This window comes from Clavelina lepadiformis, chromosome 8 (assembly GCF_947623445.1).
Source record: "Clavelina lepadiformis chromosome 8, kaClaLepa1.1, whole genome shotgun sequence".
NCBI lineage: Eukaryota > Metazoa > Chordata > Ascidiacea > Aplousobranchia > Clavelinidae > Clavelina > Clavelina lepadiformis.
Genome location: NC_135247.1, coordinates 3,311,867 through 3,330,266, shown reverse-complemented (window position 1 = coordinate 3,330,266; position 18,400 = coordinate 3,311,867). Strand labels below are relative to the sequence as shown.

Below are 18,400 nucleotides of genomic sequence, written 5' to 3'. Positions count from 1 at the left end.
CAATACCCGCAGCAGGCGCTCCTCGAACCTGAGAAAAGAACCAAAAATTTTGAAAGAAATCCACCAGCAGCGCCGACTCTATTGAAGGATAGTGTAAAGTGTAAACTACGACCCAAACGAGCAACAGTTGGAGCTGAAAAAGAGCCAATGGGGCAAAAGGGAGGTCATAAGCGAGGAATCCAGCGAAAGCCAGGAAAAACTTGCAACACAACGAAGTAACAACTTTCGGACCCAACGGGACTTTTCCCATTTTCCGCTAGACGAAATCACGAAACTGTGAACGTATGATGCGCATGCAGTGAATTCCTTACATTTCGAAGAAGTGCTAACGAAAAGGAAGAAACGATTCCAGATTTTGACAAACCCGTCTTTTGCACAAACTGTAATGTAGCTTATATAAGATGTCATTGCACCGAGTTCTCGATCCAATGTGTTAGAGATAGATATCATACACATAGATTTGATTGCTGCCATGTTACCTACAAACCAAACAAAACAACTTAACTTACTGTAAATTGAATTGAAAAGTGTACTACATACCGATTTACATATACATAGATTTGATTGCTGCCATGTTACCTCCAAACCAAACAAAACAGAACTTATCTTACTGTAAATTGAATTGAAAAGTGTACTACATACCGACAAATTACTAGTTCCAGTATGCGAACTAAAAGACATACAGCATTATGTGTTGCTGATATCTCGAGTTTTCGTGTCTACTTAAATTTGAACGTGTTTCAGATCATTTGTTTTCAGAAATAATTTGTTTTCTTTGCTGTTTAAAATGTGTTTCACGAAGTACTTTGTGTCCTTTTCGAACTGTCAACGATATCATTTTTTTCGTTTTATTTTTATTTTTTCTGTTTATTGAACGTGTCCTTACACCGTTAAGGGCGCTCAATAAACATAACAGATTCTCAAGCATTTAGTTTGCATTGAAAAGGTAGTCTATATCCTGCTACACATAGCGCCACACATATTTAAGAGCAGAATAGTGAATATTAGCCTAATTTCGAAGTGATTATATCATAATATAAGTTATTTGTAATGCAGCCTGATGTTAAAGGTATAAGTGGTTAAGTTAAGAGAATAGGTAATTTGATTTTAGTTCTTTGAGGTTTTACTACCTGCATCATCCTAGCAAAATCTTCCTGGCAGACAAAATCTGCTAGCTTGATAAAAAGTGGTCAGCTAAACTGCTCATCAAGTTAATTGTTTTTCTAGAACACAAGGCTGAATCAGATGAAATTATATATCCAACTTTTACAAGTTGTCTGACAATTGAAAACCACACAAAGGCTAACTTACATACCTGTGTGACGATTACGTCACGACTCACGAGTTGTTTTGAGATGTTTGGAATTTAATTTGGAATCCTGTAATTCAGTGTTTACCAGACTTGAGTTTTCCTTAATGACGTCAGATAATTTCCTCGCTTGAACTGATTTGCCACATATAAATACCGTTGTAATGTTTACCGTCTTTCCTTTTTACGTGATCGATTTCACTGGTTACTACAGCGCTATGTAACATTCAGCAAGATTTGCCCGAAGGCAAAAGCCTTTGTGTTATAATAAATAAAATGGGAACTTTATGATTTAGTAATTTGTATAGACAGAATCAAGCAACTAACAGCATAGTCACGCAAATTTGAGAAATGAGAACTCATCCATCGAAGCAGAAGTAAAACAAGTTATCAACCATCAATCGTCCTCGCTCATATTCAAACAATTACCGCCAGCAAATACGGACTTTATGACAGATAAGTTCCTTGTGTAATACCTCACACGAGTAGTACACAAGCGAATTATTAAATGTCATAAATTGGTGCCCCGAGTAGTTCGAAATTGCTGAGTTAGTTGCATATTGAGCGAGAAAGAATGTTACCAGCTATTTATGAAGTTTTGATGACCAAGTTTCAACAGCAAGATCAGCCAACTACGAACACTAGTCAACGAGGAAGTTTTCAAGACATTCCATCTACAATCTTAGCAACCAGACTAATTCGGAAACAACAGAACTAATGGCATTGATGCCTGGTTGATGTGATGAAGTTTTGATCGCCTAACTAACGTGTTATACATTTCCAAGAGCATGAGCAAACTGTTGTATATATTTTTTACGCATCAAGAAACAAAGTCCACTGGACATCGCAACAAACTGCATCTCTCTACCGCGAACAAGGCTTGCTACAGCCGCGGAACGACACACGCAGACGTGATCGCTCATTTTTTACCTTCGACACGCAAGGGAAATGCGACACTTCTGTAAGCTTATGTCTCATGTTTTGTATTTCAAGTGAAACGGTGTATCGATATTTGTTATATTTACCGAACTCTGTCATTGTACTGTACCAAATTCTTGTTTTAATAACTGTGATGAATATTATATCAGAGACATAATTTTGTCGAGTAAAGGTTGCCTTCAATTTCATTTCAGGCAAGCTTTACTCTGGGTAGGAAGGCTATGTGACGATTACGTCACGACTCACGAGTTGTTTTGAGATGTTTGGAATTTAATTTGGAATCCTGTAATTCAGTGTTTACCAGACTTGAGTTTTCCTTAATGACGTCAGATAATTTCCTCGCTTGAACTGATTTGCCACATATAAATACCGTTGTAATGTTTACCGTCTTTCCTTTTTACGTGATCGATTTCACTGGTTACTACAGCGCTATGTAACATTCAGCAAGATTTGCCCGAAGGCAAAAGCCTTTGTGTTATAATAAATAAAATGGGAACTTTATGATTTAGTAATTTGTATAGACAGAATCAAGCAACTAACAGCATAGTCACGCAAATTTGAGAAATGAGAACTCATCCATCGAAGCAGAAGTAAAACAAGTTATCAACCATCAATCGTCCTCGCTCATATTCAAACAATTACCGCCAGCATATGCGGTCGTTATGACAGATATGTTCCTTGTGTAATACTTCACACAAGTAGTGCACAAGCGAAATATAAAATTTGTCATACCTGTTCACCTGAATATGATTTAAATACCTATACACTTGAACAAATATCATGGTAGGTAGTTTCTGAACGATATTTCTTACTGCTGTCACGGTATCAATTGAGATTCTCCACGAGAGTTTTTATATTTCGAAGACTTGTCTTGAAATTAGGTGCTTTTCTTTTCCTATTTTAGGACTTGTCTAGAATTTAGGTTATTCCCCTACTTTTAGGCTTATCTAGAAATTGGGGCCTTTCCCTATATTTAGGACTTGTTTAGTAATTAGGGGATTTCCCCATTTTTTAGGAACTGTCTTGAGATTAGGTGATTCCCCTACTTTTAGGACTTGTCTAAAAATTAGGGGATTTCCCCATTTTTTAGGAATTCTCTTGAAGTTAGGTGATTCCGCTACTTTTACGACTTGTCTAAAAATTAGGGGATTTCCCCATTTTTAGGAATTCTCTTGAAGTTAGGTGATTCCCCTACTTTTAGGAATTATCTAAAATTTAGGGGATTTCCCTATTTTTAGGAAATGTCTTGAATTTAGGTGATTCCCCTACTTTTAGGAATTGTCTAAAAATTAGGGGACTTCCCCATTTTTAGGAATTTTCTTGAATTTAGGTGATTCCCCTACTTTTAGGATTTGTTTAGCAATTGGGGACTTTCCCTATATTTAGGAAATGTCTACAAATTAGGACTTTCCCTATATTTATGATTTGTCCAGAACTTAAGGGTTTTTTCTATTTCTAGGACTTCTCCTGAAACTAGGTGTTTTCCCTTCATCACCTGAGGTCACGGCAGTTATACTTCCGGTGGGAGTTCCTCTGTTTTCATTTCCTGCTAAGAAATTGGGCGCTTTCCATTTTTAGTCAAGTGATAAAGCACTGTACGTAATACACAAAACGACTCATTTGAAAAATACCCATTGATGCAAATGTCTGGCTTCAATCAACCACATATCACGACGACTGTGATTCTTAGGATAAGTAAATTGTCTAGTGAGCAAGACGTATCTTTTCACGCGCCTGGTATGTCAGCTGTTTTGAACGACCATTTTTCTGGGCCTGCAATTTTGACTAAGCAATACATTAGTTAAATTAGTATTGACTAATTTTCACGAGTAACATTTGGTATAGAAGGAAAATTATTATTTCGTAGTTCGATGTCAGTATCAACGCTGAAGTATGGCAATTAAACTTTTTACATGGAAGCTTAACTATATTTGGTAAATTGGAAAAATTAAAATGCAAAAAACCACACTTTTTACTACACAGTATTTGCTAGAAAATTGATTGCGCCGCCTATAAAGCAGTATGAATAGACAAAAGATAAAACAGGCTCGCTAGATTGAACCGAAACTATATTTACTGGATACTGATTTTTCGTAGTGACAACGGAGTGCAAAACACTACCAAAAGAAACACATGCAAGTATACTGTAAACTTTAGTGACCATGTCATACAACCTTAGAGGAAAGAATCACACGAGCTGCAAGTATGGTTAAAAAGAAATGCGTATACAAATTTATACCACAGTAATTCCGCTAAAAGAACACTAAGAAAAAATTAAAAATTGTCAATAAATCCTGATATCTAAAGGGCATTTGGAAAGTTTGAGTTAGATGTGGAAAACACTATTTGTATTTGATAGAAGATATTGCTAAAATTGTAAAGTTAATATTATTAGTAGATGTTTGGAATTACTTCAGCATTAGAAATAAGAAAATAAAAAACATAACTCAAACAAAAAAAAAATTGTCTACGGAAAATGCACTATTGAAAAAACAAAATCCACCGCATAAAATTACAAGTAAAAACATTCCATTGCACAAACACATCAAACGATTTCCAACGCAGAAAGTAGCTTCTCAAATGGGGGCTTCTTTAGGTTCAATTAAAAGTTGGTTGATAGCAACATAATCAGGTTGAGACAGAATGTACACAACTGCTCTCGCTACATCCTCAGGATCAAGTATCTTGCAACTGGTACTGCCATCATACTGCTTGCGAGCCTGTTGCACAATCAACAGGGTTAAAATCAAAATTTAGCAACGTTTTTAATGCTGTGCAATGTTTGTGAAGTTATTTACCTTCAAATTTGAGAAAAATCGTATTCACCAACAACTTCACTTATAAACAACCCATAAAATTACTAGGTAACAATTAATAATTATAATGTGAAGTACAGCACCTTGCTCAGAGCAATTTTTACTGAACATTTGACCATTACATTGCATTACTTTTTCAATAGCGCAAATGCATCTCGAAAGCCGATATGAAACTTCAAACGAAATTAAAGCTAAATTTTTCATTTACTCACATCTTCATCTTTGGTGACACTTAAAAGGTTGGTTTTTACATCTCCAGGCTGGATGCAAGTCACTTTTATCCCCTTGTCAACCATCTCATGACGAAGGGCTTGCGAGAAACCTTCCACGAAAAATTTTGTGCCAGAATAAACAGCCAGGCCAGGAAAACCCTTGAAATGAAACAAGCCATTCAAAGATACATTTTCGCATATAACATTTTATTATTTACAACATTAAAACAAATAGAACTTCTTGTCTCAACTTAGTTACAATAACTTCTGACTCAACTGAACAATTAATGTTTTAGCTTGACCATAACTTTCAAATACTGAATTACAACTTGACACAAGACAGACTCACTCTAAGTCCAGCATCAGATGAAATGTTGACAATATGGCCTCGATTCCGTTTGATCATTCCAGGAATTGCAGCTCCAACACTATTTGTGACTCCTTTGCAGTTTATATCTATCATGCTGTCCCAATCATCCATCATAACATTGCTCATATGGGTGTAATACATAACCCCAGCGCTATTGACTAATATGTCAACAGCACCCCAAAGATTCTCAGCATGTTGCACTAGGTTCATTACCTGGAAAAAACTGAAGTGCAATTACATACTGAATAGAAAAAAACAATAACATATACATCGTTATCTTTACAAAAAGTTAAAAAAGAATTTACTTTATTAAGTTAATGATAAAATTCAACATATTAATGAAATACATTTCACAAGTGATAATAATTAATTCAAACTTCAAATACTTAATTACCTGACCACGGACAGTGACATCACATTGAAAAACAGTGACATCACCTCCATCTTTATTAATTTCTTGTTTCAATTTTTCTAGTTTGTCAAGGCTTCTTGCAGCGATGCAGACCTGCACAGTTGGGTAAGTAGGCAACAATCAGCGAGAGGGAAAGAATCGGGTCATCAAGAACAAAGAAACACATTATTACTTGAGCATTGTGGATGTTGGACAAAATGGTTTAAATTTCAAAAATTTTGTACAACAATTTATTGATTATGTACATGAAATGTTGAAATAGATGCGACTAATTTGTGCATGTATCTGTAAATACACAGACCTTTGCTCCTTCTTTTGTCAGGAACAGCGCAATTGATCTCCCAATTCCACTAGAGGCACCAGTTACCACTGCTACTCTACCCCGTAACGCCGATCCTCCTGTAAAACATATAATGGAAAACTTAAAACGGAAAGCTGTAATACAGCTTTACACAACCTAAGCTTGTGTCACTCATAGTTGGGACTGAAAACATGTTTCAAGCACTGTGGAAGTTTGGCTGTCTCTCATCCATGAAATGAATGAAATGAAATACATGAAATATGTGGGCAACATTTTGGTTTATTGGATCAAAAGGTTGCTAGCGGCTTAGTTTGTTTGATGGACAGCAAAATTTGCATGGGCCTCTTTTGCACTCCCATACCAGGATCGAGTATTGAGGAATCATTGTGTCATAATTTCTTTTGTATTACCTCGTAACTCCCCCCGATTGAAAAATATTAAAGTTTTTGACGAGAAATCGTGCATGCAAAGACACAAAACTTGGCGTGTATGGAAGCTTTAATTCTTTGTTTATTTGTTATAAATTGGCGTGCAAGCAACCAGTTTTTCTTTGTTTATAACTTATTATAAATCGGAGAGAAGATAAGACAATTCGGCATGCACGTGGAAGAATCTCATGCGGACAAGTGCCACACTTTCAACTATGGATAATTCCTTCCCATCCAGGCTTTCAAGTGGGAGTGCAAAAGTATAAGAGATCCAAATTTTTCAATAGAAACCACTAATCCAAACAGACCATTTTTGTTATTTAAAATTAAACTCAAATTAAACATAGATTAAAAGGTAGATAAACCATACATTAAAAACAGGGGATAACTACCAAAGTAGAAAGTTTAAGGTTAGCAGGTTTGGTTAACAAGCAAGAAACAACAAATAAAATCCCGCAAAATAAGATAAATTTTTCTATTTTTGGACCGTTAAGTAATTTTAGAATTGCAAAAAAACTTTTCTGCGTTAAGAACTTGTTACGTAGCTAGTTTGTAAGACAAACAACGCTTGAAGAAGTAATCTCAGATTTCCATAAAATAAGGGAACCGGTTCAGATTGGAAAGTTTGTTATTTTCGGGGGAGAAATCGCAACAAGATAAAACAATAACCATTACATGCACAATTAGCTTTACAAAGTGAATACCAGTATTTCACCGATGTCCGCTTACCGCAGTTGCTAAATCACAATACAGTGACTGGCAGATTTTCATTGATGGGTTTATCACTCTTGTTTTGAATGAGGGGAAGAAAGCAATGCGGTGGCGTAATGGTTAAGAGTGGGGTTCATATGTTGGAGATTTTGAGTTTGAATATCGTTAATGTTGGACTTTTATTTTGTCCAAATCTATTTTTGAAGTAATTTATTTATGAGAGGTGAGAGTTTAGGTTAGAGGGGATTAGTTTTAAATGAATTTACACTTTGGAAAAAATGTTATTTTTTTTTGAAAAATAGCATTTGTTTCAATTCGCAGCCTAGCTTAATAATTTGATCAAGCAAAGTGAGAGTTTGGGTCAGAGGGTATTAGTTTTAGGTTAATTTACAATTCTGAAAAATTAGTACGCCATTTTAAGTTGACAATTAGCATACGTTTCAATTCGCTGACCAGCGTATAACTGCCATTTACCATATTTGTATTTTCCAACTTGGATAAGAGCTGGACTGCAGAGTATGGCAGTCTTCGCTGAGATCTCGAGAGTGCAGAAGAAAAATTACGGTTCGTAAGGAAGTAGCTGGTGTGCACTGCGACTCGTGGCCCAATGCTGCCCGGCGTTTGTGCAGGCAAGGTATGATCCAAATCGTGGGCTAAAAATCAGTGTTTCAAAAACAAGGAGATACTAACTTTTCCTCCAATTTTTACTGCAAAATTTAAAACCGATAGCTCTAAAAGACAACACTAACTTTTCACCCGATTTCTATCGTATAGCGCCCACCTTGCCTGCAAAAACGCTGAACAGTCTTGGGCCACAAGTTGCATTGCACACTAACTGCTTCCTTGCACAACTGTACACCGGAGATATCGGCGAAAACTGCCATACACTGCTGTCTGAGGTAAACAATTGCCGATATAACAAGTGGCTACTTCATCGGCCGCCATTTATCAAAGCAAGAAAATACCAATTGCGTAACCGGCTAGCTGTTTATTGAAGTTGTTTTTTCGAAATTTGGTAACCGGCAGCCGGTGAAATAGACGCTGCCTTAATTTTAAAGGCCTGCACAGCACTTAACATACGGTACTTTCCAATTTGTTGTCCATCCACCCATAGTGTCAGAACTGTCATACTGTAGCCTAGTAGAGCAGAAGTCCTAAGCTAAGCATTTACCTACCTGTACTCATCTTACAGCTAGGCCTACAATCCCAGAAAATTAAAATAAACAACACTTTATGACTTTATGAGATGATTACCGGAGACTAATGATTCAGGCATTTGCGTTGTGGATGACTTGGGTGCGGGTTTGAAATTATTGGTAAGTTTGATTGAATTTGATTGGGCAGAGACTTTTTGCTTGTGTTCCTTTGTTTGACCATGTTGACTAATAGCAGCTTTACGAGGAGCAACAGATTTTTGGCAAATAGCACAATACGCTTCTTCTTGTCTAGTATTAGGATTTTTTTTGATCCACGGAAATTCTTTTTCCCAAATAAGCTTGTACCTTCTACCAGATTCGTAACTATTTTTCCATTTTGGCATATTGGATTCAAAAATTTAACACTTGATGTCCAATGATATGGCACTATCACAATGGTCAAGTACGGTAGCTTTAAAAGCTTGAAACACAGTCACAAATAATTAATGTATATAGGCTATTCAAAATTCAATATTTATTTAAGGCCTAAAGTGCATGAGTGTTCCGTATAAGTTCCATGGTAGCCTACCGATACTAGTACTGTAGTACCAAACTACCAATAACCTAGTTTAGCTTTCTCACCGCAACCCTGCGCAACTATTGTACAGTATTTCTGATCTTGACTCTTGACCTACAGGCTATCTAATCAGAAAAAAAACTTTTTCCCAATTTCTATGGAATGTGGATTCTAGCATTCTACATCTACTACCGACATGCCTACCGGTTATGACGGCAAGTCGGCAACCGATATAATCATGGACATTTGACAATAGTCTGGAACAGAACTGTGAGAACTCAGTAGCTCACACTGTGCGTTTATAAATGGATGAATGCAAATTTAATAAAGTGGAAGTGTTACAAGGGACTCCCCTAAAGTAATATCTCAAAACGTGATGTAATCATAGAAATTACTACTTAGTATCAAGAGAAAACTCAAAACACATTGATCAATGGATATACTGTAGTTCTATGTTAAAATTCTCCCCTTTTACCTCATTTTAAATAGACAGAAGATGATTTTACCTATCACCATGGGAAATATTTTAAAGCTTAATATAACACGTCTTGTAGTTCAGGCAAAGAAATAAAAATAGGAGAAATGAACAGCTGTTAGATTAATTACCTCGTGTCATACGAAGAGGCTTAAAAGCAAAACCCATGCAATTGATAAGCTGCCGAAATAAAAGCGCAGTAAAAAAACTGTCTTAGCATGCACGAAGAGCGTTGTATAACTGCATGCCTACGATACCTTTTCTGCAAATTTGGCTTTTGCTTATTGATATCCTATTACTTTGGCTGCAAATTATGAGATCTGGGTAGTACAGAAGAGTACATAGAAATTGAAAATTACACCAATGATTTGAATTAACAATTCATTTTCTTCGTTATGGTTGTCATAAGTTTATTTCTAAGAAAATCTAATCTTACTTCTTTCAACAGGAAAAGCAATAATTTTTTGCTTGGCAAGCTGTACAATGTAATGGCGAAGCAACTTTCCATCCAGATCGGGGTAGGTTAGGTGTATTGTTTTCAACGCACTATTCAAGTTGATTTGATCAAAAGTCGATTTGTACGAAAATAAATTTTCGTCTCTGAGAGAAAGTTGACAATGAATGAAAATGTTGAAATGATTGACAATCTTTACCTTAAAACTATTTGGGATATTATTTACCATCAACTCAAGTTAGTTTAGGCTATACTAGCAAAATTGAAAAAGTAAATTAAACTTACGGTGGCGAGTCCATGCTTTGCAAGATTTTCTTCACACTTGGATGTCCATTTGAAGTATTTTCTGTCAGGTTCTGAATGCGTGAACACCATTCTACCAATGGAATCAAATCAAGCTTGTATCCAAACTCACTCTTCAACCACTTGTACAGCCACCTATGAAGACGAATGGTTGATAATAAGCACGTGTGTGGAACAACTCGAAGCAAAACAGCAAACAAGAAGGCAGATGTTTTAATGACCGTCTTACTTTCCAGTGATAGCTTTTGGTTGAACGAGATGAAATATTTTGTGCACTGAAGTTTGAAGCTCTTGAGACAATCTTACGATGCATTTGCTCACGAAGTTGACGGGAGTCATTTCTATTGTCCAGTCAACATCAGGCCATGATGACGTAATTAACGACGCACGCAAAACCAAAAGAATGAAGTCAGAAGGATTCCACGAAGCGAATGATGTGCTTCCAGAAATGTTGCCTTGGAAATGAAACGTTGTTATGTTTTCGATTTATATATTTACGTTTTATCAATTTCCTGTTGACTATTTAAGTTCATTATATCGCGACCAGCTTTTTCCATAAAGATTGACAGAGTGTTGAAATAGGAAATTCAAAGCTCACACGTTCACTTACTCCCAAAGTAAACCTAGTCTATATGGTGCCAACTTGTAAAATCACTTACTGAAAAATGTAACGTTTGTTATGCGTTTTTACGAAATCAAGAGTTATGCAAATTTAAACACCAAATAAGAATAAAACAATTAGCGGGAAATATATTGACAACGTAGAAAAACTTTTAAAAGGGAATGTTCATTAATTGGTGACAGGTTTTTACTCATAAGTTTAATTTGATAATCTAGTACGCAAGCTTGTTCTGGTTAATCATGCGCCAGCTTACCAATTCTGTATATGGTAGCAGGAAGTCCTTGCGATATTGCGTTTCTTACTAACTGCTCTGCAACCCATTTGGACTGTGCGTAGCCATTTTCTAGTAGGCTGGTGTCCTCGCTTGCGGATGATATCTCCTGGCACATTTCCTAGAGAAATAAGCAAAGCCATTACGCTCCTGATATGAACAATTTACAAAATTTGGGAGTCACCATGCTGTCTCATTAAGCATTAAGGTATAGGAGACCAGTAAACGTCTAGGGCCATTGTGGGCCCAAAGCCTGCTTTTTTGTTTTAGATGAGCTTTTTTGAAATTAATAACGAAGTATTTTTAGTTAAGCCTTAAGCTTTTAGTTCTAGTTATTTAAATTAAAACTTTATGCATAAAAAGGACGGGGTTATTATTATTACACTTTCCACTGATACAAAATCCGTAATGGAGCTCACCTTGCCGTTTGCGAAAACAGCGTTGGTGCTGACGTAATGCACAGGTTTAACCTTTCCACTTCGAGCAAAAATTAACACGTTTTGGGTACCTGTAACGTTGGCGCCCTTGAGCGCTTCATACGGGTAAACAAGGTTGACGTAAGCCGCCGCATGGATGACGTAATCGACCTGGAATAACCAGACACAAAAATGTGAAGACAAAGCAAAGTACTGTAAGAAAACTGGCTGATTTTGCAGAACAAACGCATATCTATCACTTTCCTACAGATCATACAGTATACCTCATATGACAAGTAGGTATAATCTTCCTCGTTTAGACCAAGTTCAAACAAGGCAACATCACCAGTAACCGAGTGAACGCGTTTTTGGTAAGCCTAAATAGTAAAAAACAGGTTTGTTTTATAAGGTTGACATGCGGTGGAACAACGTTTCAAAAATATTGAAAACGATTTTTCAATCTTTATGTTTCGCATGCTGATGACAAAGAGGAAGCTTAAATTTCAGACTACCAGAAGTCTTTAAAAAATTTTATGTTACTGTAGGTTAAAGCGGGTTACCTGATGTAAAATTGATGGTGCAATGCACTAAAATATCGTTGATAACATTGGGCTGAATTGTCATCGATCGTTATTAACATGACTAAATGACCGCGCATGAAAGATAATTCTGAATGTAGCCTACTTTGAAAACCCAAATACCTTCATCAGATCTTTGTCATCAGAATTTTCTTGCTCAAATATTTTGTAGAAATCGAGATTTTGTCTCAATTTTGCTTCAGCGCTCTTGTTCGGTAGTGGGCGAACCAAGCAATAGACTTGAACCTTTTGCAAACAAGTCATCACATTATGGGAGAACACGAAAATGTGGCATAATTAGGTGAAAACACTATTAGTATAAGCAATTACTTTAATAGCATATTTGATGAAAAACTTTTGACAGGTTTAGTAGCTGCAGCCTCACCTTAGTTTCCAGCAATAAATCCCTGAGCAAAAAAGCGCCGAGAAATCCGGTTGCTCCGGTGAGAAGTACACGAGCTCGCCGTGACTTATAACCAAATCCACGCGACCTCCAGAATGCTCTTAATTGAATGTCCAGGTTCACTGGACCAGCTTTATGCATGCGCACTTCTGCATCCAAATCAATTTTGGAGACAAACCTGGAGTAAACATTCGTTGAAATGTACTCTTAAGCGAAACAAACTATAACTCTGTGGGATATAGTGGCAAAAATAAATTCAAACTCTCAAATAAGGCGAAGTCTTATGAGCAAATTATGAGCACATAATCGATTCTTTCGTACTTTTGGTTGAGCGAGTCATTCTCGCTATCCAGCCATTTTCCCAACTCACAGATAGTGGGATAAGCAAATAATACTTGCATTGTGATGCTATCCCCGTATTTTTCACGGATTATACCAAGTAGTCTTGCAGCTAATAAAGAATGCCTGTATGGTTTCAAAAAACAAAAACACACATGAAATTAAATTTCTGTAATATTGCCAACTTGTGGACTATCTTGGATATATATAAAGTAAATCATCCTGCATTTTTAAATCCAAAATTAAACTTTTTGTGTCATATGAAAACGTATTTACCCTCCCAAATCAAAGAAACTCTCTTGAATGTCAACGAATTCCATTTGGAGCAAAGAACACCAAGCCTTTTCTAGGAATTTCTCTGTTTCCGTCGTTGGAAGTGTTTTCTCATCATCAGCAAGCATAGAAAAATCACCATTCAAGTCCTTTGCTGAATGTATAGATGGTAATGCTTTCTTGTCCAACTTTCCTGTTGCTGCTACAACCGGTATACTGCAAAAATATGATTTTTCAAAGTAAATGCTCAGAAATAAACACATATATAGGTGTATAACTGTATATATGTAATTCGTTATACAAATATAGGCTATATATATATGTATAACTTATAGCCTATATAATTCCGCTTTAAAAGAACTTAAGTAAAATTACCTGTTATATAGGCTACACAATATATTGAACCAATTCTTTACCTTTTCAAAAACATAAAATAGGAAGGCACCATGTAAAAAGGTAACTTTTTTCTCAAGTCTGCTTTGATTTCTCGTTTTGTAACTTTGTCTTCCGCTACAATGTACGCCACCAACTGCTTATCTTGACCTTCGTCTCCCAAAGCCAATACCACACAGGCCTTGACTGTTGGTAACGACATGATCGCCGCCTCCACAGCCTAATGTTGCAGAATTTGAGATAAATTTTAACTACTGTAGGCTACAACTAGGCACATCTATATCTTATGTGCTGGATAAATAAAAGATTGTAAGTTTTACCGAAGATTTTAGACTTATAAAATGAGTTAAAGTAAGTTTGTATTGTATTTGATGGAGTCGTCCTGCAATAAATCAACCTCGACCTATTTTCGTAACGACGGTTTATTTAATTATTGTTTGCGTTGATCGTCTTTAATTTGCTTAGAATTTCACCATTGATTAGCTACTAGGTGTTGTATACTAAATATTGTAATAATTGTGATTTACAAACCTGAATTTCAATGCTGTATCCTCTCACTTTCACCATGGAGTCGCATCTGCCACAAATTTCCAAGTTTCTATCTAACTTCATCAAGCCCCAGTCTCCAGTCCTGCAAGAAAATTCTTTTATTTCTTACCCAAGTACATGTTTGTCATACAAAACAATTGTCTTAATAGCATCAAAACAAATTGACCACCAACCTGTATAATGTAATTTCTTCCGATGAGTTCGTGGCCGACTTTCTTTTGATGAAGCGTTTAGCGTTCATTTCCGGTCGGTTGAGATAACCCCGCGCTAAAGTTGGTCCCCCAACGAAAATCTTTGAAACAAAATTAGACAAAGTTATGCCTAAACCAAAAGTTCACAGAAACAATTGTTTATCGAACCACGGTAATCACTCAAAACACGCATTAACTTACGTAGACTATCTATAAAAGCTATAGCTTTATTAATTGCAAAACCCCCTTACCTCTCCCGGCATTCCGACCGGTTGAACATTTCCCTCACCATCCAAGATATAGACTTCAATTCCAGGACAAACTCTTCCCACTGGAGCATACTTGGGCCGCTTCACGCTATCATCGCGTGTCTGCTGTTGAAGAAACTGGCTCAAATCAGCAATAGCAACGTCGTGGCATTCTACGGTATGACAAAAAAGCAATCAATATCCAGTAACATGTGTGTGCAGCAGTATGGGAACAGCCGTTAATACTTGGACGATTATAGCTTCAGTAATAAATGCATACTGTTAAAATATATTTAGCATTGCATGTACAATGGAATGGATACAGGCCGGGAAGCTATCACCTGATATACTGTAGAGGTTGTAGAACTTAACCCATGGCATGTTTGAAACGCAACGTTCAAACAACGATGTCGTCACAACTTCACCACAGAACCATATCAGCCTATATTGCAGAATCATGATGCACGGTTAAGGTTATATATAGGTTGTTGTTTGCTGGAGATCCCACGAAGATCGTGAGACGGTTACCGGTATTGCGTTTCAAATAGTTCAGTCTCTAACTTCAATTTGTTTTAGTGTTTCCTCATTAATTTACATAAGTTTTCGTAACACGTCTCCATCTAAATACAGTTCACCTCAAAGAGGAAAAATCCGACATGTTAATGTTTCGAGCGTCAAGCACCGTCTCCAGCAGCGAGGGTGTGAATAAGATCCTGGTAATCGAGTGTTTCTTGATGAACTTTGCAAGTAGCAGAGGGTCGTAGATGACGGTGTCTGGTACAATGTATAAGGGAATTCCCTGAAAGAAATAAAACATCAAAAAGGAACCCAAAAAGACAAAGACGCATAACAAGAACCAAGAACCACCTTCAACAAAGGTCTTATGAGCTCCCAGACAAAGAAGACGTTGCAGGCGACACGATCGTCTGCCTTAAATGGAGTCAGCACATGACGCCAGGTGTAAGAGAATACGCAGCAGCGATGGAGCAACATTATTCCTTAAAACACACAATATTAATTCATACTTATACTGATAACGAATGAAAAATGATAATAGTTACAATTTTTTACTAAGTATAGTTTAAAAAACTAAGAATTGGACAAAAACCATCTGTAATTTTGCGAAGAAAACTACTACATTTTCGCTTCTTTGGTTTGTAAATTTTCCGTTCGGTATTTTTCTAAGTTTTTAATGACAGTTTTGACATGTTTCTTAGTGTAATTTTCAATACTAAAAAGCGTACATTACGTTTATATTACAGGACGTTGCAATTGATCTTGTTCTTCAAAATCAAGTATAGTCGAAATGCAGAATGAAATATAGGAACTAAGTTAGCCGAAACATAATTTTGTTTTTCATCAAACAGACCTTTAGGTTTTCCGGTGGTTCCAGAAGAATATACGATACATGCCAAGTTGGATTGATCCATGGCGGGTCGTTTAATAATTGATTTTGAAGCAACGTTTTCGGATTTTAATGTCGTCATCCAGTTTCTATCCATAACGATAACTTGTTGGTTTTTGTCTAAAATTTCATTCAAACTTTAACCTATAAAGTCTTAGAAACTATAATCTTAAAAATATGTTATGTTTTAAATAAGACTCGATCCATTATCAAGATGACTCTGAATAATAAAAGACGATAATACGATTTAAAAAACTAATATTTAGTAAGTTTCAAGTGTTTACCCTGGAGCCTTTCTATCATAGAGTAACTCGTGATAACACAGGCAGGTTTTGCATCAGCAAAAATATCTTCAAGAAGAACATCTGGATAGGAGACGTCCAACGGTATATAAGCTCCTCCTGCTCATACATTGCATTGCTCAAATTTTTCCATTTTTTATCCAACCGTGAAACTATCCATTAAATTGATAAAAAATGACACTTACCCGATTTAAATATGGCAATAAAAGCTATGACGTAATCAACGCATCTTTCCATGTAGATTCCAACAGGGGATTCCCGGACTACTCCTTTCAAAATAAGATTGTCAGCCAAGGTATCGCACGCTTCGTTAAGTTCAGCAAACGTCATTTTTCTCTCTTCGTCATCAACGACCGCGGTCGAATTAGGTGTTAGCGCTACCTGCCGCTCAAACATTTCATGCAAGCAGCCGAGAGACTCATACCTGATAAAATCGTAAAAGGTTTATGGAATCATGGCCTTAAACACAACGTTTTGCAATACTTCCGAATGAGATGTTTACCACATGGTCTGCAAAATTAGTTATATTTTACTTAAAATCGTGAGTATCTACGAAAATAAGTGCACACTACGTGTAGGTAATTTTGTGTATTATACGTAGCTACATCGTTTGGGCCCTGCCAAAGCAGTGTAGATAAATTGTTTGTACGCATAGGGAGCAGTTTGTTGCAAAAGCTATGTACATACATACTGGTTTGATGTCCATAGCGTAGAATTTACACGATTATACACTTGTACAAAGCGTCCATAAATACATTTCCACAATTAATTAATTTACGACTTTAATTGTATGCAAGTTAACGCACATGTTCACATTGTTACCCGGCACACGGCACACGCATTCAAAATTGCGAAACTTTTGTCTCTTTTGGGCAACTAAGTTAGCACTGTCATGTACGTCTCTATGGTAACAATGCAACAAGACGTTGCAGAAAACAAAACTCGAGAAACACAAAATACGCACTAGTCGCATGCGTGAAAATGAGTCGATTACTGAAAAACTTACCGTGCCAGTTCTTCTTGCCAAGTCATGATGAAAAGTTTACAAACAAATAGACGATTTCAGGTTCTTGTTTATCTTTATGTATAAATCTAGATCTGTAACTCTAAAACACAACATATAATTTTAATGCATGGTACCAACACTCATGACTTGGGCTATTGATTGACGTCTGAAAACAAAACTTTCTCTTTCACAACAAAACAACAAATGATGAAATGGAAAAGAGCAACACCTTAATATATAAGCTTCGTGACTGGACTTTGCGCAGACAAACAGTTGTGTTTTCGCAGGTTGGCGTCTAATTTCCGGGTGACGTTATTTAAACCACAATTGAAACAAATTTCACAACTTGTCTGACTTGCGCAGTTTCTAATATACACTTTTGCCCTGTAGAAGTTTGACATTACTGAGACAAAGTACTTCTTATTACTGCAGCATTTCGTTATCACAAGACGTTATTTGAATAATTAGGGGATTTTGAAGAATTTCGTAACATCGGTGTATTGAACGCCGCGTGATGATTTCATTATTTTGAACCGACAAGGCAGTAGCCCGTCAGCACATACGTCAGCGTTCACAGTTGTTTACCTCTAGCCTAGCATCTCCGCGAGTAATGCTTCCTAGTCGGACGAAAAACAGTTTCGAAAAGATTTTTATTCAGCACACATTTTCATCAATAGTGTAGTCTCACTCGAAATGACTGCTAAATAAATCTGTTTCCTGGGGTGGTCGATTCATTCTTTGTGCTTGGTGTGACATAACAACAAACAATCTGATACGTTTTCTGTGAATTAAGGTGTCCAGTTGATGTCCATTTCAATCCAGTACGTGTGTAAATTAAATGAAATAATTTTAAACTCAGCAAGTTCGTTTCTTCAGCTCTGTTTGTTACAGGAGCTTGAACGAGACAAACACAGTCTACTGACTTGGCATTTTATTAAAGTCAAACAGTCGATGACATGTT

General features: G+C 36.5%; 1 protein-coding gene across 2 annotated transcripts; it reads right to left on the bottom strand.

The window, feature by feature from the left end:
- Positions 1-4,300: 4,300 nt before the first annotated feature.
- On the bottom strand, positions 4,301-17,587 carry LOC143468326 (uncharacterized). Of its 2 annotated transcripts, XM_076965465.1 has the most exons (27): positions 17,440-17,587; positions 16,619-16,857; positions 16,416-16,532; positions 16,096-16,251; positions 15,594-15,724; positions 15,362-15,525; positions 15,068-15,168; positions 14,730-14,899; positions 14,461-14,579; positions 14,270-14,369; positions 13,762-13,958; positions 13,349-13,561; positions 13,055-13,198; positions 12,716-12,911; positions 12,454-12,576; positions 12,037-12,129; positions 11,756-11,923; positions 11,319-11,457; positions 10,673-10,898; positions 10,426-10,578; positions 10,123-10,286; positions 9,944-10,006; positions 6,360-6,457; positions 6,041-6,151; positions 5,626-5,859; positions 5,277-5,435; positions 4,301-4,968 (listed from the first exon to the last, which is right to left on the bottom strand). In XM_076965465.1, the coding sequence occupies exons 1-27, from the start codon at positions 17,463-17,465 to the stop codon at positions 4,825-4,827; spliced, it is 3,948 nt and encodes a 1,315-aa protein (XP_076821580.1). In that variant the 5' UTR covers positions 17,466-17,587; the 3' UTR covers positions 4,301-4,824. The 2 variants fall into 2 exon arrangements, with proteins under 2 accessions (XP_076821580.1, XP_076821581.1); XM_076965466.1 differs by lacking the exon at positions 9,944-10,006.
- Positions 17,588-18,400: the final 813 nt, after the last annotated feature.